A 22586-nucleotide genomic window follows, 5' to 3' on the forward strand; every position below is an offset into this window, starting at 1 on the left:
ATAGAGAGATAGATGTAAGCACTTAAAAATTACAAGGAGGTACTTCCCTGATAGACCAGTAGTTAGGACTCTGCACTTCTCCTGCAGGGGGCGTGAGTTCCATTCCTGGTTGAGGAATTAAGATCCCTCATGCTGAGTGGCCAAAAATAAATAAATAATTATAAGGAATGCTTATCACAGCATTCCTGGAGAAGAGGTAATCACAGTAATACAGGAAATTGGGACTTAAAAAAGTCTAGGAACTTCTTATTGAGAGGAAATTTTCCTCCAGAACACACAATGGGCCATTAGAACTCATATTGCCTCCAGGCCAAACCCTCCCTCTTTTATTTATCTAAACTTTATCCCTCTTCCTAAACTCTGCTCACATTGTGTGACCTATAGGAAGCTTTTCACGACCATAGCACTTCATGCTCATTGTCCCAGATTTTGAAAGCTGATTAGAGATTAGCATCATTCTACCACTTGTTAATTTTATCACCCAAGGAACAGGTAAGAATTTTCCTTTATTGTGTGTCTAACATCAGTTCCTCAAGCACAAGTCTTTAAACCTATCTGTAAGTAGATATATGTTATATTAATACATTTGGGCTTCCCAGGTAACTCAGTGGGAAAGAATCTTCTAGCCAATGCAAGGAGACATAGTTCCATCCCTGGGTCAGGAAGATCCTCTGGAGTAGGAAATGGCCATCCACTCCAGTATTCTTCCCTGGGAAATCCCATGGACAAAGGAGCCTGGAGGGCTATAGCCCATGGGGGTCACAAAGAGTCGGACATGACTGAGCTCACGCATGCATGCAGATATATACATTTAGGCATCACATATAGATATACACACAGAAAACCTGGGTAGTTTCTGGTGTTGAAACTAAATGAATTTGTTCCATTTCTATGTTGCTAATGGAAGATGCAGCCTTCACATCCTGGCTGTTGTCTACACTTTAACCCCCATAGTAGTTTGTGCCACTCATGCTGCACATACTAGAACGCAGTTTTCATTTTAGTCAGATTTTCGTTTTAGGATGTCTGTTTGTTAGAACTGGACTCACACATGGATATGGACCTGGCTGAACTCATTTTATGAAAAGACCTAGTGTCATTGCGAGTTATTTTATAACATCTATTTGTAAGTTTAAAAAGCAACTGAATTGAAAAGAAGCAAGGTCTACCCAAAATGACCAAATTTAAAACTCAGTTTCAAGAATAAAGTTGAATTTCTCAAGTTAACCTAACCTTGATTTTGTGGCAGTTTGACCAATAAATACTTGGTCCAATACTTGATCAAAAAATACTTAACCAAAACATAAATATTCTCATGACATTTAGTGAATTATTTAGATATTATCAAATAAGTAAGACACCACCAGAGTTTTCCAAAGATTTATTGAAGCAGAAACAAGTTGGTCAGATACTTGATGGAAAAAAGCAGTTTTAATGGTATTCAAAAATACTTTTTAAAAAGTATTCTAGCACAAGGCGTCTTCGGTAAACTAGATTATGTTGTAAACTTTTTTCTAAATCTTTTACGGGTGTTGGTTCAAGAACTAGGGCTTATTCCTATTCCAAATCTATCTTGCGCTCCTGAAAAAACTGCAGAAAGGCACTTGAAAGCTGTTTCTTTAAGATATGGATTTTTTTTTTCCTTCTTGCTGGTAGTATTTTGCTGCACGAAGTATGTGCAGTTTTTATTCCAGATCATCGTGATGCTGGGAAGTTTCGTTGATAACCTGTTAAGAAAAGTAGAACTCAAATCAAATACAATACTACATACTAATGAAGAAATGATCCCATTAAGCCTGTCAAAGAAAAATCTTAGGATATGGATATCATTTATTGTGAAAATTGGAAGATTACATTGGTTCTGTATGAAAAGGCTCACAGAGTGGGGAGAGAGACATATGTAAGATGCTCTTCACCTATAGGCAAAATATGTATCCAATAGGATGCTATACCTTAAAAATACTGTGTGTGTGAAGAATGCCGTAATAATTGTCAGTGGCAAAACTTACAATTAAAGAATACTAAACTGTATAATAAGTACATTTGATGTTCAAGGGAAGATTACTTGAAGATTACAATACATTTGACCTTGTCTTTCCTGGCACAGAGAGGTAATGAGAAACTACTTAGCCATACGCCATGCCTTTGTATCACACCGTGACAGGGCCTAGGAGTGTCCAGGGAAGGCCCTATGTGCAGGATCAAAACATTCCTAATACTGACATAGTCTATATGAATTCATGACATAGTCTCATGAATCTAGTTTAGGAAGTAACGTAAGGAAACAGTACTCCTGTTTCAAATTAAGCACCAAAGTAAATCACTAATTTTGGACAAAGGCAGACTATTATCTCACCTTCACAGCTAGGAGCCAAATAATTAGTTGGATGTGGGTACTGGCTGGAAGAAGTACTATTCTCCTTTTAGGAGACATGATTGAAACTGAAACCTCCCAAATTAGCTAGCTGTATCTGACACAGATTTATGGATTTAAAGACTTATCAATGCTGGCCTAAGATTATTTCTTTTTGATTTAAAGATACCAACCTGTCCATCTCTGGTTTCCACCGTCTTAATCAGAAGTGTCCTTTTTGAGTGAGTGTCAACCAGAGGGAGTGAATCCAGATTGGTTTCTGAATAAAGAAAATAGGTCCAAAATGAGTAAAAATAAAATTTTTAAAAAGAAACAATTTTGTCCAAAAATTATGTTTTTTGTTCATGATTGTTTAAGGCACTATTCCCAAAATAATTCTAAAAGATTATCACCTGTTTTCAAGCCCAGGGGCTAATGTTACTGAGATATCAGGATGGGATGGACTGTTTTAGCATTTACTCTATCAGGAGGAAGAAAAATGGAGTTTCAATTTAACTGGAAGTACAGAATATAAAACAGTATTTGTTTGAAAATTATGGCTCTCCTAGAGAATTTTCTCTTTATGGTATTTTTCAATTTTAAAAATGAGTGTTTTATAAGCAGAATGGCTACAAGCTGCTAAAATGTTTCATAGGGAATTCCCAATGGTTAGGACTCCATGCTTCCACTGCAGGAGGCCCAAGTTCAATCCCTGGTCGGGGAACTAAGATCCTACATTCCACAGAGATCAGTTAACTAAATAAATAAATGAATAAAAATTTTCATAATGGATAATCAAATGCTTACCTCTCAGGTTCAGGGAAGAAAAGTTTGGAAGAGGCAGAGAAATCCTATAAAAAGAAAAACAGTCACATTTTTCATAAACAATGAGAAACAAATTTATACAGTTATTTTCATCAATTAAGAAAATTTATGCTTATAATTCATTGGTGACGGATTTGCTTTAGAATTAACCCATGATTGGTCCCATTAGTACATTTAAATATTTTACTCCAAGCGTTTCCTACAAGGGACTGGAAGTACTATAGCATGACTACTGGTTTTCATAGAATCAACTGCAGGTTCAGACCCCAGTTCGGGTGATTAACTAGAACAAGGAACTCAGTCTCTCTGAACTGAAGATTTCTCATCTGTAAAAAGTGGTCAGGAGCTACCCTGAAGTTCTGAAAATGAAATGAATGGTGCGTGTACCAGCCCAGGGCAGCTGGAATTCACTCCCAGGAGCCCTGTTCCCTACCTGCTCTCCTCTCCTTCCAGCAGCTTCCTGTAGGTGGCGATCTCGATGTCGAGCGCCATCTTGACATTCAGCAGGTCTTGGTATTCGCGCAGGTGACGAGCCATCTCTTCCTTCATGTTCTGAATCTCATCCTGCAGGCGGCCAATAGTGTCTTGGTAGTTAGCAGCTTCCACAGAGAAGTTCTCTTCCATTTCACGCATCTGGCGTTCCAGAGACTCGTTCTTCAGGAAAGATGAGAAAGGTGGCTGGTGTTATTTCCCAGAAACAAACAAAAACAGCTATTCCCCCAACCTCAGCGGTAAAGAATCCGCTTGCCAATGCAGGAGACTCAGGTTCGATCCCTGGGTTGGGAAGATCCTTTGGCAAAGGAAATGGCAACCCAATCCAGTGTTCTTGCTTGGGAAAGGCCAAACGGAGTCACCAAGACTTGAAAACAACTGAGTGACTAAACAACAACAACCCCAACCATTTCCAAACTATCTGCAATCATTTCCCCTCGTAGCAAATGGGAAAAACTCCAACTTTTGGTGGAAAATAATGTACCAGGTTCCTTCCTAGTGGAAACAATAATATAGGTAAATTAAAACCTTGGGATCTCCAAGTTCTTTTTGAATGAATCTAAACTAATTATTTTCTTGGGATTAAAATGCCAATTTTTCTCCCTTTGAACAAAGTTTTCTTCCAAGAGCACCCTCAGATTGGCCACCTGAATGGCTACAAGCTGGTGATCTGGCTTCTGTTCAGGAAGCACGATACTCACAGTCCCTTTGAGCGCATCCACCTCGCAGGTGAGAGTCTGCACCTGCCGGCGGTACTCGTTCGACTCCTGCTTGGCCTGGCGTAGGGCGTCATTGTTGCGGTTAGCAGCTTCAGAGAGGTCAGCAAACTGTCAGGGAGGAAGCAGAAACCCGGGTCAGCCACGGGCCTCATCCACAAATCCTCCAAGATTCTACATGGCCTGGATAAATGAGAAAGCTTAAAGATGGTGAACAAACAAATAAGTAAATAAGGTATGATGCCAATCAAATTTTACACTCAAAGTTCCAAACTCAACATCTTCCAGGATATGTTTAAATTTGTTTTGATAACCAGAGAAAATGAAGTGGAAGGCGGATGTTGAGATTTTCAAACAGAAATTCACTCTGCTGCCCTCATTTGCAGAGGGTGGAGGTCAAGAGCATGGTTTGGGGGTTACCTGGAAGTAGGGTGACAGATGGCAGTGGGAAACGATGGGGGAAGGTGGGAAGTACAGCAAGATATAAAACTTGAACAAGAAGAAAAGCCAGCTAAACTAGGGAGCTAAAAGGTACTTAGGAACCACAGACAGGTACAGCAAACAGAATGGTTTCCATTTGTTCTGGCCACACTATCTTGTTTGTACCTTGGACTTGTACCATTCCTCAGCCTCCTGAAGGTTCTTGGCAGCCACGCTCTCATACTGCTGACGGACATCACGCAGGGCAGCCGTGAGGTCAGGCTTGGAAACATCCATATCGATTTGGACATGCTGTTCTTGAATCTGGGCCTGAAGCTCCTGGATTTCCTGAGGAAAGAAAGACAGAAGGTCAGCAGTGCCAAGTATGGGAGCAGCTTCACCCACAATTGTTCACAGACAGTGACTCTTCTTACCTCATCATGCAGTTTCTTCAAAAAGGCAATCTCTTCTTGCAAGGATTCCACTTTACGCTCCAGGTCAAGACGTGCCAAAGAGGCATTGTCAACATCCTGTTTTGAAAAGAAAAAAAAAAAAAAAAAAAAGGACATGAAGGAAGATGCTATGAAGTCTGTGGCTTATCCTATTTATTCATTTTAAATGAACCAGACAAACTTAGCCTCTTTACTATGAGAAGGGCATTGACAAATTTTATAACCTTTAAATAAGTTTGTAAATCACCCAGGGCTCCAATATACTGTTTTCTTCTCTTCATTAACCAACTTGAATTGTGATCCATTGAGTTGTACTCAAGGTGACCAATAAATATTTAAAAATAAATAACTGTATGCCAGCATGGCAGGCTGCAATCAATCATTATTGAGTTCATAGTTATCAGTGACGTTTTCATTACTTTTTTAAATCTAGAAAATCAGTGTCACAGGATTTAAAAATTTTTTGAGGCAGGGGTAACATGGAATATTGATAGAATAACAGGAGCTGATCAGATTTCACACCTCCATGTGTACATGAGAACACAGAACAGAAATTTGTGCTCCTGAAGTTTCAGCACATAATACCTAAGCTCTCTTTTTGTCTCCTCAAATATTCTGAAATTTTTTCTCAGGATCCCGAGCAAGTCACCTGACATTCAAGTTACAAGCCTAGATCTTTACTACAATTCAAGATGTACACTGGCAAATATGTAGTTCAGCCAAATAAAGAAAAAGAAGTGTAACCCTGAACTGTATTTGCTTTGCTTTCTCTGGTAGATTTTTCTCCTGAAAGTCACCTATCTCATCCCACAAGGGTGTGCCACATCTTTTTCGCTTAGTACTATGTCAATTCAGTTCTTTAGCCTGTTTCAGAATGACTAATCAACTTGCACATATTATATGTAAAATTTTTATTGCTCTGGTCTCCTCCTATGTTTTCACCATGTGTAAACTGGTGGAAAGATTTTATTTCCCCTCAGGGAATGTCTTGAGGATTTTTATACCTCTTATCTTGTAAGCCAGCTTCCCTAGTGTCTCAGCTGGTAAAGAGTCTGCCTGCAATGCGGGAGACCTGAGTTCGAGCCCTGGGTTGGGAAGATCCCCTGGAGATGGGAAAGCTACCCACTCCAATATTCTGGCCTGGAGAATTCCATGGACTGTATAATCCATGGGGTCACAAAGAGTCAGACACGACTGAGCGATTTTCACTTCACATATCTTGTAAGCAGTTATATTTGGAGTTCAGGTTAGTCTTAAAATGTAGACCTGTTTCTATCACCTTCATGGAAAAGTAAATGAGAAAGGGGTGATAATAAAATGATCAGTCTTGGGAAAAAAATCATTTTTGCTTGTTGTTGATCACTGCAAAAGATAATTTACTATTCTCAATTTTCAAAAGTTCTATGTGTTATTATACTTCTTTGAAGAGAATATGAGTGGTTTTATCTAATCCCTAAATAGGAGGAACAATTTATACTAATATTTTATATGAAGCTACTACCGGGGAAGAAACCATTACAGACATGATGATCAGAAACGCTCAATGCCTGAAATAAACCACACATTTCTGTGTTTAACTTGATAAATGCATTTCTGCTTCAAAATGTATTCTAGACTATTTGCCTGAGGGAGCTTTTAGAGCCAGTCCCAGTGAGTGTTCAGGAGAAAAAAACTGCTGGCAACTAGTCTTCTAAAGTTGGGATCCAACTTTAAGTTAAAAATCCTTAAAGGCCATCTATCTTTGGAGCAAGAAAACCATTTTTCTTAAAATCCTATCCTTCATTTTTAGGTTTATTCTTTATGGAGAAAATGCTAAAGAATACAAGGATTCAAAAAAGGAAGGCCTTTCCAAATGTGAGGTAGGACTGCAGCTTTAAGAACTTTTCACATCACATACTTTGAGTCTGGGCCAGATATTAGATAACGGGATGTTAGCAAATACTTGTGTCCAATTAGAACAGTGCTTGCATCATTACATATTCAATAAGAATGTAGCCTGTTGCAAAGCGTCTCCAGGAACACAAAGACTCCTATTCTTTCTGACCAGAGGCACCACACTTGCCAGGATGTCTGTATCTACATTCCATAGTGAAGCCCATAGAAACCATTAATACCTTTCAGCCAAGGGGACAGATGGCTCCTTCTCATCCTTATTAGATCACAAATTAGTTGTGCATAGCGATACTTCTGTCTAACCTTGGGGCCACAATAGAACTTGCCGGCAAGAAAAGAAAATTTCTGGCTGAAGTTCAGTTACACTAAGTTTCCGATCCTCCCATCCATTTCACATATACAACTACAGGGCAGAATTGTGCTTTTTGTGGCCTTGTAAAAGGTAGTCAACTTTGGCAAAACCGCAACCTAAATCAAACTGTAACGCTTCAAAATCAAAATATCAACGTGTTGCAAACACGAAACGGAAAAAAAAATCATTTCTTGGGAAAAGAATCTTGAAACAAATTTTAAAATGTTAAAGACTGTGTCCTACGGAACGGTTTAATCATTCAAGGGCTTTTATCCAGAACTGCGGTCTCTCTGCCACTAGGGGGCTTGGCGCGCGGACGTGAAGTTTTGTATGATTCAGACTTGGGTTAAGGAACTTTCAGAATTGCCCGTGGGTTGGCTGGGCGGGTGGCGTCCGGTGGCTTCGAGTAGGAACAGAATCTACCAACCTGTCTGAAAGACTGCAGAGTGCTCTCGGCTTCCTCTCTCTGAAGCATCTCCTCCTGCAACCTGAAACAGTTTCAGATTAACCACAGGGGAACCGGGAAACCGCCAGGGGCGGGGCGACCACACCCAAACACCCAGTCGTAGCGCAGAAACCCAAGAGTTGCTGCGCCACCTCCGCGCTCAACCAGCGACCGCGGCTTAGATCTGGTGTCCTAGGCAAGTTTTAGCGGGACCTTGGCCTCTGCGTGGAAAAGTAATCACTGCCGTCACCCCGACCTGCGAGACGCCCGCCACCACCCCACCGCGGAGGAGACTCTACAATCCCTTTGTCTCGCTCCCTCCGCGGCCCGTTGGCTGGCAGCCCGCCAGAGGGGCCCAGGAAACTTTTCTCAAAGTTTGGGGAAATCGCGTTCATCCTTTTCTAGGGCCGTAGCAGCAGCAGCAGCAGAGTACACAGTGGTAGTTTTAAAAAGTCTGCAACTTGAAACGTGCGTTCTTGGGCAATAAGTGGGGGTAGAGGGAAAATGCTAACTTGAAAGATCCTGGTTCAGGGCGGGGCCCGTACCGCTTAAGCCACAACCCTGCTCCCTCGCTGTCACCCCGGCAGCCGCCGCCCGGGCCACATCCCCAAGGGCGTGGCAGCTCCGTATCCACTTCATCCCTCCCTCAGCCCCTCGTGGGCGCCTCCTTACTTCTCCCGGAGCCTCATGATGTCTTCGGCCAGGTTGTCGCGCTCCACCTCGACGCGGGCTTTGTCGTTGGTGAGCTGGTCCACCTGCCGGCGCAGCTCTCGCATCTCCTCCTCGTAGAGGTCCCCCAGGCGCGACTTGCCCTGGCCCTTGAGCTGCTCGAGTTCAGCCAGCAGGATCTTGTTCTGCTGCTCCAGGAAGCGCACCTTGTCGATGTAGTTGGCGAAGCGGTCATTGAGCTCCTGCAGCTCCACCTTCTCGTTGGTGCGGGTGTTCTTGAACTCGGTGTTGATGGCGTCGGCCAACGAGAAGTCCACCGAGTCCTGCAGCAGCCGCACGCCGGGCACGCCGCTCCGCAGGCGCACGGCCGAGGAGCGCGTGGCATACACGCCACCCGGGGACGAGGTGTAAAGGGTGCGGCTGGTGGTGGGGCGCAGCGCGCTGCCCAGGCTGTAGGTGCGGGTGGACGTGGTCACGTAGCTCCGGGTGGAGCTCGGCCGGCTCGCGGTGCCAGGGCCGCCGAACATCCTGCGGTAGGAGGACGAGGACACGGACCTGGTGGACATGGCTGCAGAGGGTGGCGGTGGACTGGGCGACTGCGGTAGCACGGACTGGCTCCGGGAGGAGAGGCGAGCGCGAGGGCGCGGTGGGTGTGGGCAGAGGGAGCGCTGCTGCGTCTCTGGCGCGGGGACACCGGAGCGAGAGTGGCAGAGGACCGGACCCCGCGCGGGGCGCAGTTTTTATAACCGCGTTAGGTAAGAGGGTTCCCTCCCACTGCCATCCCGGCGACGGAGTGCGCCAGCCAATGGGGAAGGCTAGGCGGGGGCTTGGGGCGGCGGCGCCCCGGAGCCGTCCTCCTCCCCCATCTTCCCCAACGGGGACTGAGCACAGTCCCGTTACTTCTTAGCTGGGCTGGGACTTTCAGGGGCTTTCTGATGGTGGCCCGAGCTCTGCTCGCCTCTGGGTGCTGATAAAGGAGGGGTCGCGCAGTGGTGGAGGGGGAACCCGCCAGGACTGGACCAGAGGGGTCCCGGGCTCCGTGCCAAAGAGATGTAGGAGGAGGCGCGCGTGTGGGAGGGGCGCGCCGCAACTGGGTTGCGCTTTACTGGGAGAGAGAGAGTGCCGAGCCCCGCGGGCCAAAGAGCAGGAGGAGGGGGAGTGCAGGATCCCGCAGAACTGGAGGCGTGGAGAAAGAAACAAAGAGGGCCTGAGATTGGAGCGCGAGGTGGGGGCGCGCACAGCTCTGGACGCAGGGCTCGGGCCCCGCGCAGGAGTGTGTGCACAGCCTGCTTCGAAAGGGGATCCGATGAGGACCCCGTCTCTCTTAGTCCTCTTGTCTTGGGAATTACTGTTCAGGGACCTAACGGGCTGGGTCCCCTTTGGACGGTGCGCGCTTCGAGGCGGCGGCTGAGGAAAGCCCGGGGGAGAAGGGTGGGGTCACTGAGTCACTGCACCCGGCTGTCCCGCCGAGGGCTCGTAGCGGTACAGGGAAACCGTTAGACAAGATTGACTCCAGCCTCCCTGGGCCCGCGCGCACTGTTTGTTCGAAGTTTTACACAACTTCGAGCTGGGCCTCAGCTTTCTCGTGAGCAGTTCGCCTGCGTGAAGACTAGCGCGCCCCTGAGCTCTTAAGAACTCGCCAAAGCCAGATTTTGCTCCGATGTGCAGGCGTCTCTGTAGTAAGAAACTTCTGCACACATTCTGTAAGCGCCGAACGCGGGTCTTGGGCATCACAAACGCACTCCGGGGAAGTTCTTCTTGCCAAGTTCCCCCTCACTCTTCTCTGTGGTCTCCTCTCGGCTCTCCCCTCCCCCCATAAAACCACACCCGGCTTTTAACAGGATCTGCAAGTTTGGGGTGAAGGAGGAAGCTCTGCGTCCGCAGCTGCACAATCAAATTGATCTCTGGTTTTTCTGCTGTTGCGGAAGTCATTCAAGGTATAAACATGCATTAATTATAAGAATGAATTAGGTGATACTTTAAATGTTTAATTTGATGAATGAAAGGCAGTTAGTTGATTAGATGATTCGTTAGAAAGGCAATTAGTTAGCCTCAGATGATAGAATGTTTGCAGGAACTGGATTTATGTGTTCAATTTTTGTTTAGTGATGATGCACCCTGCAGGATTCTGGTGTCTTGTCAGGGAAAAGTCACTGGTCCGTTGGTCGATTTTCCAGAATTCCTGCAGTTGGACTTAAAGTGAGAGAAACAAAATTGAGTACGGGTCAAAATGATTTGGTGTAGGGTGCCAAGGGAGTGTTCAGACTCCTAACACCAAAACCTTTCTAGATAAATCCCTCAACTAGGTTTTTGTTGCAATGTTCGTAGCACGACAGCTAGGTTTTTGTTGCAATGTTCGTAGCACGAAGAACAGAATGGTTATCCCCAAAGAGAGACAAAGAAAATCCAAGACAGTCTTTTAGTGATACCTACAGCAATTTAAAATTCAAAGGTTTTTTGTTTGTTTATATTTACAAGACTGAAGGAGTATTGAAAGGATTAACCCCCAAACCACTGTTAAAATAAAAGCATCTTGATTCTGTAGTGAAAGGGGGGGGAGGGGGAGGGTAGGAAGAGGTAAATCCTTTTCTCTGATTTTTGTTTGTTTGTTTTGAAAGGGGAGTACTGAAGGTTACCTGGCATTTAAGAAAAATAGTTTAGAACCAAATGAAGGGTTTATTTTTGTACAAGCCTCTTTTAGGCAATATTTTGTTTACCACATTTCAGTTCTGGCAAATCGAGCTGACAAGGTTGAGCAGCAGAAGCCCTGGTGGTACCGCTTCCCTGTTGAGGACATCCTTAACTCTCTCCTTCTCTGGAAGGCTGCGGGTCCCTCCTGAGCATTCCTGGGGCATGGCGCCCTGGCAGACCCGCTCAGGCTCTGTGTTACCCTCTTGCTCTCTGAGAGCCCTTTATTCAAGCCACTGCTCAACAAATGTCGCCATTGTGAGTTTGCATGGAACCTTAGGATGAGAAAAAAGCCATCTCCCTCTGGGGGAAGGGAGGGTGAATCTTACTCCCTCCTAAAATGCTGATCCCAGGGCAATGCGCTGGTGCTGTCAGAGGACGCTTGCTGTCTGACTCACTACGGAAAATGAGAGCAAGGCCCTGGTGCGGTGTGGCAGGGTGCCCTGTTGGTGACCACAGCAAATTCCTCAGGCCTATGGTGGCTTCCTCTGGGGTGGCTGCGGGCCCTCCTCATCATCTCAGGGGCATCCCTTCTCCTTTCTAACCTGTCCCCTATCTGTATTCTCAGGATTGTGGTATGTTCACTTGCTGTCTTGAGCAACAAACATTTATTGCTTCCAGCTCTGGAAGCAGAAAGTCCAAGATCAAGGTGCCAGCCAATTTGGTGTGTGATGAGAGTCTGCTTGCTGGTTTGCAGATGACCTCCTTGTTTTGTCCTCCCTTGGCAGAAAGAGTGCAGGTTGTGGTCTCTTCCTTTCTTATAAAGGTCTCTTCCTTTCTTATAAAGGACACTAATCCCACCTTAGGGGCCCCACCCTTGTGACCTCATCTAAACCTAATTACCTTCCTAAGGCCCCACCTCCAAATATCCACACACTGGAGATTAGGACTACAATATATAAATTGTAGGGGCCACAAACACTCGATCCATAGTACTTGCCATACAGCACGTGTACACACACACACACACACATATATACAGGATCCAATATGTCCTTCTCATTAGAAATTGCTATAGCTTGGGATGGATTGTAGAGTGTAGAAAAGTGAAGGTTACTGAAATGCTTCTACTCAATTCATACAGAATGCATGAGACTTTGGAAATATTTTATTTCATTCTGAGGTAAATTATATACCACCCAGGATATATAGGGAGGATGGTCATCCATGAACGCAATCTGTCTTTCTGAACTAATATCCTTGAACATGGTAACTAATCCTGCTCTATCTGCACCCCTGTGTTCTTAGTACCTTTTGGAAGTAAACAGTGCACAGACATCACTTTCTTAGTTTTCATATTTATTTTTTGATTGCTGTGAAAATCTATCTCCAGAGTATTTTTGAATGCTGGACTCTGAAGCATCTTCAAACACTGCATGCTGCAAGTTGTCTATAAATAAGGACACAGTGGACTAGTTTGTAGGCCAGGCATAAACATGACCAAATCTAAAGTACTCAACAGTGATTTTGGAATTTGCAAGCTGTGGTGATGTCAGTTGAATTGGGCAATTTGAACTGACAGACCAGCCAGCCATGTGGAGAGGAGCTTAGTGGCCTGTGGAGGCTTTAGGAGAGCTGGGTGGCAGGAGGTCGTGCCAAAAGAGACCAGCTTCTAGCTGGATCGCCTGGACGGAATGTCAGCAATGAGAAGATGTCTAATGTGACAGGGTGAAACCACGGCAAAATCTAAAGGGTGTGGTATTAAAGATAATAATAATACTCAATAATGTTAGTACTTTAGTTTTTGTGTCTGTGGGATGACAGGAAACTTGTATTCGTTTAATTTAACTGAATGCTCTTCTAGCATACTGCAGGATATAGTAGATGGTCCATTTTAAAGACTAGGCAACTAAGAAGCAAGCCAAAAATCTGTCCATGGTGATATAACTAGCAGTGGAGACAGGAAAGGGGCAAGCATTTTCTTTTAATTTTTATTGGAGTATAGTCACTTTAAATGTTGTGATAGTTTCTACTGTACAGCAAAGTGAATCAGCTATTGTTGTTGTTCAGTCACTAAGTTGTGTCTGAATCTTTGCCACTCCATGGACTGTAGCACACCCAGGCTCCTCTGTCCTCCACTATCTCCTGGAGTTTGCTCAAATTCATGTCCATTGAGTCAGCGATGCTATCTAACCATCTCATGCTCTGGCGACCCCTTCTCCTTTTGCCTCCAATCTCTCTAAACATCAGGGTCTTTTCCAATGAGTCAGCTCCTTGCATCAGGTGACCAAAGTACTGGAGCTTCACCTTCAGCAACAGTCCATCCAATGAATATTCAGGGTTGATTTCCTTTAGGATTGACTGGTTTTATCTCCTTGCCATCCAAGGTACCTTCAAAAGTTTTCTCCAGCACCACACTTCTAAAGCATCAATTCTTTGGTGCTCAGGCTTCTTTTATGGTCCAACTCTCACATCTGTACATGACTACTGGAAAAACCGTAGCTTTGATCATATGAACTTTGTATCAACTATACATATACATATACCCCCTCTTTTTTGGAATTCCTTCCCATTTAGGTCATCACCAAATACTGAATAGAGTTCCTGTGCTATACAGTAGGTTCCCATTAGTTATCTGTTTTATGTATAGGGTTGATAGTATATATGTGTCATTCCCAATTACCCTTTCTTCCCACCTTCTTTACCCCCTTGGTAGCCATACATTTGTTCTCTACATCTGTGTGTCTATTTCTGCTTTGTAAATAAGATTGCCTGTACCAGAGAAGGCAATGGCACCCTACTCCAGTACTCTTGCCTGGAAAATCCCATGGACTGAGGAGCCTGGTGGACTGCAGTCCATGGGGTTGCTAAGAGTTGGACAGGACTGAGCAACTTCCCTTTCACTTTTCACTTTCATGCATTGGAGAAGGAAATGGCAACCCACTCCAGTGTTCTTGCCTGGGAAATCCCAGGGACAGGGGAGCCTGGTGGGCTGCCGTCTATGGGGTCGCACAGAGTCAGACGTGACTTAGCAGCAGCAGCATACTCATTTTAGGGGGCAAGCATTTGAACTGAGCTCTTTCTGACTCCAAGTGCACTTTTCTCATTGGCTTGATGACATTTTGCTTGCTATTAACTAATTTAATTCACAAACATTATTTAGGGGTGCACTTTTCTCATTGGCTTGATGACATTTTGCTTGCTATTAACTAATTTAATTCACAAACATTATTTAGGGGCGTACTGTGTTTCAGGAGCTGTAGGTATAGGATAACTACCTGGTTATGTTGTGAAGGAGCAGCTTCCTAAAGGAATTTGACAGATCCTTAGAATATCATGTTTTACATTATTCAAATGATGAAACAGTGATTCATAATACATAAGAAGGGAGTTTGGTTTTCACTTGGCTCTAAATCTTTACTTTGAGAGTGAAATATTTTCACCTAGATTTCTTTCTGTCTCTTCAAAGACATCATTTTCAAAGTTAGACTTAACTCATCCCACAGTCTAAACCCCGTGAACCACTACAGCTTCCCCTTCGAACTTCCCTCTCTATTTAAGGCAACACAGCGAGCTAACAAGACTGGAAACTTTCATCCATCGCACTTCCTTACCCTTGGATGGCTCAGATCCCATGGGTGTCCTGTCCACTGCTTTCTGCACCCTCTCCTCTCTTACATTGCTGTGACTCATGTCTAAGCCATCATATATCTCATCCCTGCAATACGGCAATTGGCTTCCCTTCTTCCAGGCTCTGCTTAATCCCACCAATGTGTCTGACTTTGAACCAAAACCTCTTTTTTTTAATAACTGCAGGCTTAAGACTCCCTAAAGCTGCAAAGTGAATGATTCATTCCCTGTTAGAAGATAAAGTCCATGACAGTAGAGACTTTTCTCTCTTTTGTTCACTATCTTATCTCCAGTGCCTACAGAGAAGCCTGGCACATTTATTGAATGTATGAATTAATGCATGAGTAGTTCATAGAGGAAAGGAGGAAGCGGGAGAGAAGAGGAAGGAAGAAAGGGTGGGAGGGAGGGAGAAAGAAAAGAGGGAAACAGAAGGCTAATACTAGTGCTGGTCTTTTTACACATGACCTCCTCTCATCTTTCCAGGGTATTATGATCCACAGCTTTCATTAACACACTCAGAACACATGTGTTGAATGTTTACCATGTTCCAGGCATCCTACTAGACAGTGGAGAATGTGGACAAGGCAGGTATAATCCATGTGCTCTTGGACGTAGAGCTGGATCCATGTGTGCATGTGTGTCATAGAGAGAGACAATACTTAAGGAACAAATCAAACAATTACAGTTTGTAATAAATATAATGAAAGCAACATTTTTTTTTTCTTCAGAGGAGGTTGAGGCTCATCGTTTGACAGTGGCCTTTGAAAGCCAGGCTAAGTATGCCCATTCATCCTTACCTGCCACTGCTCCCCACCAGACAGTAATTTCAATGAGACCCTAAGCTCCTCTCTGTTCCATGAATACAGCTCATTTCCCCCTACCCTCACATCTTTCCTTATATTCCATTCATCAGACACAGGTGCTTGTTTTTTGCACTGCCTGCGGTGTTTCTTAATATATTCAGTAAGTTAAGGAACTTTTCATGCCTCTGGGGAGCTCATAGCCTTGAGAAAAAGTCAGGAACCACATGAAAGAGCTATATTATTAATACATAGCAGAGTGTGGTCAGTGAGTGCTCTGATGGAGGTATGACTAAAATGCTGAAGGGCTTATATGGAGACATGGTCACATCTATTTGGGTAAGATCAGAAACTGTATTCAGAAAAAGTGACATTTGAGGAGTGAGTGTGATTTCTACAGCTTATCACAGACAGAGGATGCACTGCTGATGAAAACTCATAAGCAAAAACTGTACAAGTGGCCAGGTTCTGGGGACATGCAGGTAATAGTAAGAATCCCTCTGTGGCTGATTATGGAGCAGTTGTAAGGGAGAAAGGGAATGGAAAGCTGATATGGAACCATGCATTGGAGGACTAAATACCAAGGAAAGGAGTTTACAATTAATGTGGTGGGTAGTGGGATTTCACTGCAACTTTTGATGAGGAGAAAGACATGCTTGTGGCTGTGTTTTAATAGGATTGTTCTGGCTTATTGTGGAAGATGAAATGGGAAGAGCAGTCTGAAAGCTGTTTGCAGTAGATTGTGTGAATGGTAAAAGCCTGATCTTGGGGGGGTACAGTAATGAAGAAGGAGGGTGACTGTTAGACACTGAAGTTAGGAAGAGGGCAAGCAAGTCGAGGGCTCTGAGCTTTCTGGACTGATTAACTAAGAGCTGCTGCTGCTGCTGCTAAGTCGCTTCAGTCGTTTCTGACTCTGTGTGACCGCATAGATGTCAGCCAACCAGGCTCCCCTGTCCCTGGGATTCTCCAGGCAAGAACACCGGAGTGGGTTGCCATTTCCTTCTCCAATGCATGAAAGTGAAAAGTGAAAGTGAAGTTGCTCAGTCATGTCCGACTCTTTGCGACCCCATGGACTGCAGCCTACCAGGCTCCTCTGTCCATGGGATTTTCTAGGCAAGAGTACTGGAGTGGGGTGCCATTGCCTTCTCTGATTAACTAAGAGAATAGATGCTTTATAGATGGAAGATATTTTAGGTGGAAAATTACTCCGAGATAAACGATAATTCACTCAGATCCATTTACCTGGAAGTACTTCCTTTCTGTAGTCTACATAGAGCAAAACCTCATGAAAAAAGTAGGGTATGGGGACTTTCCTGGTGCCCCAGTGATTAAGACTCCACCTTCTAATGTAGTGAGTGTGGATTCGATCCCTGGTTGGGGAAACAGATCCCATGTGCTGCAGGATGTGGCCAAAATTTTTTTTGAAGTTCCAAAAAAAAAAAAAAGAAAAAAGGTGGGGTATGAATTGGGTCATGCAGTTTACTCCTTACAATAGTTCTAGTCTGTTCACATAAATCAGTACTGATTCCCTTAGATTGTTCATTATATAATTTGAGTGTGTTGGTTTGCTTTCCACCCGTTGATACAAAATTGGGAACTTCTTCAGTTTCCTCTAACATAGTTTTGAAAAGTTCAAAGACTTGGAATGCCTTCCTGTCCATCACTTTTATGCCTCCAAAAAAGTTCCACAGAAAAAGAAGCTAGAAGACAAACTTCTAGAATTTTCTTTGAAGCTTTTTTTGGGGGGAGGCAGATGATCATTTCCCTTAAAACTATATAACTACAAAAATATTATGGAATTTGAGCTTCGTACAGATTAAACATGCTTTTCTCATATCACAAATGATGAAAAATTGTTCTGAAACAGTATTGTAATGTATTCATCTGTTATCTCTAGACCTTTAAGAGATTATACATATTTGTGTTTACATATACTTTGTACATATATATATAATTTTGATTTTCTCAAAGTCTAGGGCACCATCGCTAACTAAAGAAAGAGAAGGTGGTGAGGATGTGGGAGGGACAGAGGGTGTTGACTGCCGTGTAGAGGAAAACACCTAGTGCAGAGAAATCATTCAAATCCATGTTGGACAAAGACATGAAGCTAGGCTGTCGGTATTGGTTCATGTGGTCCAAAAAGCAAGACAAAACAGCCCACGTATAAAAACCCAGACCTTATTGGAAAGAGAGCTAAATGATAGCATCAGAGTTTAGTTATGGGCTGAGTGAGACCTTAAGAGAACAAGCAGATTCTGCCCTGTGTCCTATGATGTTGCCCGTTTTCATCAGAGAGAAGGAAGTCCTGCCAGTGTTAGAAAATCAGCCAAGTCGCTTTGGCATCATGGGAATTCACTCAGCTTATTTGGCGGAGGTCATCAAGTTCCCAAGGGATAGACTTTTTTCAGAAGATATTTTGGTAATGGGTCTAATTAAACTTTGTTTAATACCATACTTTTCTTTGAAAGAATTGAAGAATTAAAATAATTTTGAGTTCACCTTTATGATAACCTATGAAGTTGGGAAAGAGATCCTGACTATCTTATAGCCATAGACTCTTTGCGTATTTGGGAAGGATTAAAGAACCCCTTCCCACCTATCTCAAAACTAATGAATTGACTAATCTTTCCAAAAATCTGGAGAAGCTTTAGCACTTCCATGTCACATTCATTTAGCCAGCAAAGTGATTTTTTTCAGAATCTTGAATATTTAACTTTGACTATATTTGACAAACTCAGAGTTTAAAATATACCCCATCAAACTTTGGTCTGTGTGTGTGTTGAAAAAGATCAGTATGATTTGTCAGAGTTAGATATGAAAATCAGGGGGCTTCCCTGGTGGCTCAGTAGTAAAGAACCTGCTTTCCAATGCAGGAAACACAGGTTTGATCCCTGTTCTGGGAGGATCCCATATGCCATGGAGCAACTGAACCTGTATACTGCAACTACTGAGCCTATGCTCTAGAGCCTTGTTCCCTAACTACTGAGCCCACAGGCCTCAACTACTAAAGCCCACACATCCTAGAGCCCATGCTACAAAACAAGAGAAGCCACTGCAACGAAATGCTCATGCACCTTGACAAAGAGCAGCCCCTGCTCATCATAGCTGGAGAAAGCCTGCCACAGCAACAAAGACCCAACATAGCCAAAAATAAATGAATAAATAAATATTAAAAATTTGCTGCATGTCTCAAGAAACTCAAACAGGGACTCTGTATCACCCTAGAGGGGTGGAATGGGGAGGGAGATGGGAGGGAGGTTCAAAAGGGAGGGGTTATATGTATCAGATCAGTCGCTCAGTCATGTCCGACTCTTTGCGACCCCATGAATCGCAGCACGCCAGGCCTCCCTGTCCATCACCGACTCCCGGAGTTCACTCAGACTCACGTCCATTGAGTCAGTGATGCCATCCAACCATCTCATCCTCTGTTGTCCCCTTCTCCTCCTGCCCCCAATCCCTCCCAGCATCAGAGTCTTTCCCAATGAGTCAACTCTTCGCATGAGGTGGCCAAAGTACTGGAGTTTCAGCTTTAGCATCATTCCTTCCAAAAAAATCCCAGGGCTGATCTCCTTCGGAATGGACTGGTTGGATCTCCTTGCAGTCCAAGGGACTCTCAAGAGTCTTCTCCAACACCACAGTTCAAAAGCATCAATTCTTTGGCACTCAGACTTCTTCACAGTCCAACTCTCACATCCATACATGACCACAGGAAAAACCATAGCCTTGACTAGACGAACCTTTGTTGGCAAAGTAATGTCTCTGCTTTTGAATATGCTATCTAGGTTGGTCATAACTTTCCTTCCAAGGAGTAAGCGTCTTTTAATTTCATGGCTGCAGTCACCATCTGTAGTGATTTTGGAGCCCAGAAAAATAAAGTCTGACACTGTTTCCCCATCTATTTCCCATGAAGTGGTGGGACCGGATGCCATGATCTTCGTTTTCTGAATGTTGAGCTTTAAGCCAACTTTTTCACTCTCCTCTTTCACTTTCATCAAGAGGCTTTTGAGTTCCTCTTCACTTTCTGCCATAAGGGTGGTGTCATCTGCATATCTGAGGTTATTGAGATTTCTCCCGGCAATCTTGATTCCAGCTTGTGCTTCTTCCAGTCCAGCGTTTCTCATGATGTACTCTGCATATAAGTTAAATAAGCAGGGTGACAATATACAGCCTTGACAAACTCCTTTTCCTATCTGGAACCAGTCTGTTGTTCCATGTCCAGTTCTAACTGTTGCTTCCTGACCTGCATACAAATTTCTCAAGAGGCAGATCAGGTGGTCTGGTATTCCCATCTCTTGAAGAATTTTCCACAGTTTATTGTGATCCACACAGTCAAAGGCTTTGGCATAGTCAATGAAGCAGAAATTGATGTTTTTCTGGAACTCTCTTGCTTTTTCTGTGATCCAGCGGGTGTTGGCAATTTGATCTCTGGTTCCTCTGCCTTTTCTAAAACCAGCTTGAACATCAGGAAGTTCACGGTTCACATATTGCTGAAGCCTGGCTTGGAGAATTTTGAGCATTACTTTACTAGCATGTGAGATGAGTGCAATTGTGCAGTAGTTTGAGCATTCTTTGGCATTGCCTTTCTTTGGGATTGGAATGAAAACTGACCTTTTCCAGTCCTGTGGCCACTGCTGAGTTTTCCAAATTTGCTGGCATATTGAGTGTAGCACTTTCACAGCATCGTCTTTCAGGATTTGAAATAGCTCAACTGGAATTCCATCACCTCCACTAGCTTTGTTTGTAGTGATGCTTTCTAAGGCCCACTTGACTTCACATTCCAGGATGTCTGGCTCTAGGTGAGTGATCACACCATCGTGATTATCTGGGTCGTGAAGATCTTTTTTGTACAGTTCTTCTGTGTATTCTTGCCATCTCTTCTTAATATCTTCTGCTTCTGTTCCATACCATTTCTGTCCTTTATTGTGCCCATCTTTGCATGAAATGTTCCCTTGGTATCTCTGATTTTCTTGAAGAGATCCCTAGTCTTTCCCATTCTGTTGTTTTCCTCTGTTTCTTTGCATTGATCACTGAAGAAGGCTTTCTTATCTCTTCTTGCTATTCTTTGGAACTCTGCATTCAGATGTTTATATCTTTCCTTTTCTCCTTTGCTTTTTGCTTCTCTTCTTTTCACAGCTATTTGTAAGGCCTCCCCAGACAGCCATTTTGCTTTTTTGCATTTCTTTTCTATGGGGATGGTCTTGATCCCTGTCTCCTGTACAATGTCACGAACCTCATTCCATAGTTCATCAGGCACTCTATCCATCAGATCTAGGCCCTTAAATCTATTTCTCACTTCCACTGTATAATCATAAGGGATTTGATTTAGGTCATACCTGAATGGTCTAGTGGTTTTCCCTACTTTCTTCAATTTAAGTCTGAATTTGGCAATAAGGTTATATGTATACCTATGGCTAATTCATGTTGAGGTTTGACAGAAAACAAAATTCTGTAAAGCAATTATCCTTCAAATAAAAAATAAATGAAAATCAAAAACATGATGCTGAGGGGGAAAAAACTCAATATAAAAGAATCATATTTATATTCTCCTAATTACAAAAAAAGACAAAATATTAGAAAAAAAAATAAACAAATCAGAGTAACCCTAAATGGAGCCATGTGACAAATGAAAGGACATATAAGATGGCATAATGATAAAACTAAGCAGGGCAAAAGGATTAAGAAAATTCATTAGAATGATATAAAATAAGTAAAGAAAGAACATTCTGAGTTAACTGTAGCAGAATAAAGGGATTGGCAGCCCTCTCTGTAATTCTGCTGCAATGGTTTCCAAAAGATTGAGTAAGACTTTGTATCTCTAATTGGCCAAGTACTAGAAATATACTCTCTAATGGGACCCATATGGCTGTGTGGAGTAACTACAAAAATATGATGAGATTTGAGCTTAATGTAGATGAAATATACCTTTTGGATCATAAATCATGAAAAACTTCTGGGACAATATTGTAATTTATTCATCTGTCATCTCTAGAACTTTAGGAGGTTAAAAACGTGCACACAGAATACAATGCAGTCATATTTGCATGTTTAATCAGGATTTTTCTTTTGCTGACTTTGGGTTGGTTTTCACAGTCCTTGATTAGTGAACTCCAAACAATGTTAATGATAACCAGGCATGATTTTGATGTTGTTCCTAGAATCAGAGTTGGGCCCAGATGGGAACGCTAGTGGTATTCATAATGATAGCTTACGTATATTGAGTGCTTACTATTTGCCATGTGTTAACTTTTTTAATCCTCACAACAACCCTGTTAGATGTATGAAGAACCCGAGGCAAAGAACAACTTGAGTGACTTGCTCAAGCTCACACAGCCAGGAAGTGGCAGACTTGGGATTTGAACTTAGGACTTCTGGCTACAGCGCCCCCTCCGTCCTTCACTGTACTGCAGTACTTTACAAGCCATGGTGCTTTTTGTGCCGGTGACATCGCCACGTCTCTGGAATTCTTGTCATGGTGTCTCATCTATCTCTATGGATTTCCCCTCACCCCCTTCCCATGCAGCCACAAGACCCCTTCTGATTCAGAGAATAGGGTGCCCTTAATGAATCAACAGGACATCGATGGCCATTTTCGGGGTTTTCTGTGGAGATCTCATTTCTTAATTCTGACTCAGTTCACCAGAATGAAGCAATGATTATGACATATCATCCCCACATGCAGTGAGATGAATGAAAATCTTTACCCACATTTGCTAGTGGAAAAGAGAGATGCTGACCACATTTTTGGAACACATTACCTCTATAAGTAAAAACAGCTTTTCCCCATACTTACTCTATTAGTTTACATTTTAGGGAGATTTATTAATGTTTGGAATATTGTATAGTCCAAGAATAATGAGAGATGTGTGAAATGAGAGATTTAGTGAACTACCCAATGACCAAAATTATTTTTT

The 22586-nt window shown here is 43.2% G+C and overlaps 2 protein-coding genes across 3 annotated transcripts in view; one reads left to right on the plus strand and one right to left on the minus strand.

The window, feature by feature from the left end:
- Positions 1–1366: 1366 nt before the first annotated feature.
- On the minus strand, positions 1367–9347 carry VIM (vimentin). The gene is made up of 9 exons (XM_006052364.3): positions 8621–9347; positions 7931–7991; positions 5241–5336; positions 4993–5154; positions 4372–4497; positions 3612–3832; positions 3161–3204; positions 2548–2633; positions 1367–1727 (listed from the first exon to the last, which is right to left on the minus strand). Exons 1-9 carry the CDS (start codon positions 9181–9183, stop codon positions 1686–1688), a joined length of 1401 nt encoding a protein of 466 aa, XP_006052426.1. The 5' UTR covers positions 9184–9347; the 3' UTR covers positions 1367–1685.
- A 36-nt stretch (positions 9348–9383) lies between these two features.
- The window catches only part of TRDMT1 (tRNA aspartic acid methyltransferase 1), a 90752-nt gene continuing 77549 nt past the window's right edge, over positions 9384–22586 (plus strand). Inside the window, exons 1-2 of one of the 2 annotated variants that reach the window (XM_044928091.1) lie at positions 9384–9669; positions 10459–10554. The gene's annotated coding sequence lies outside the window, so the exon portion shown is untranslated. Of the gene's footprint in view, positions 9670–9954; positions 10555–22586 lie in introns of those variants that run through there. The other variant, XM_044928092.1, reaches the window with a different exon arrangement.

This window comes from Bubalus bubalis, chromosome 14 (genome assembly GCF_019923935.1).
Source record: "Bubalus bubalis isolate 160015118507 breed Murrah chromosome 14, NDDB_SH_1, whole genome shotgun sequence".
NCBI classification, from domain to species: Eukaryota; Metazoa; Chordata; class Mammalia; order Artiodactyla; family Bovidae; genus Bubalus; species Bubalus bubalis.

Coding starts and splice junctions, on each gene's coding strand:
- VIM (XM_006052364.3), bottom strand. CDS start 9,183: ATGTCCACCAGGTCCGTGTCCTCGTCCTCCTACCGCAGGATGTTCGGC. Junction 4,498..4,992: donor AGGAATGGTACAAGTCCAAG/GTACAAACAAGA, acceptor CCTCCCTGACAG/TTTGCTGACCTCTCTGAAGC. Junction 1,728..2,547: donor TGGAAACCAGAGATGGACAG/GTTGGTATCTTT, acceptor TTTTCTTAACAG/GTTATCAACGAAACTTCCCA.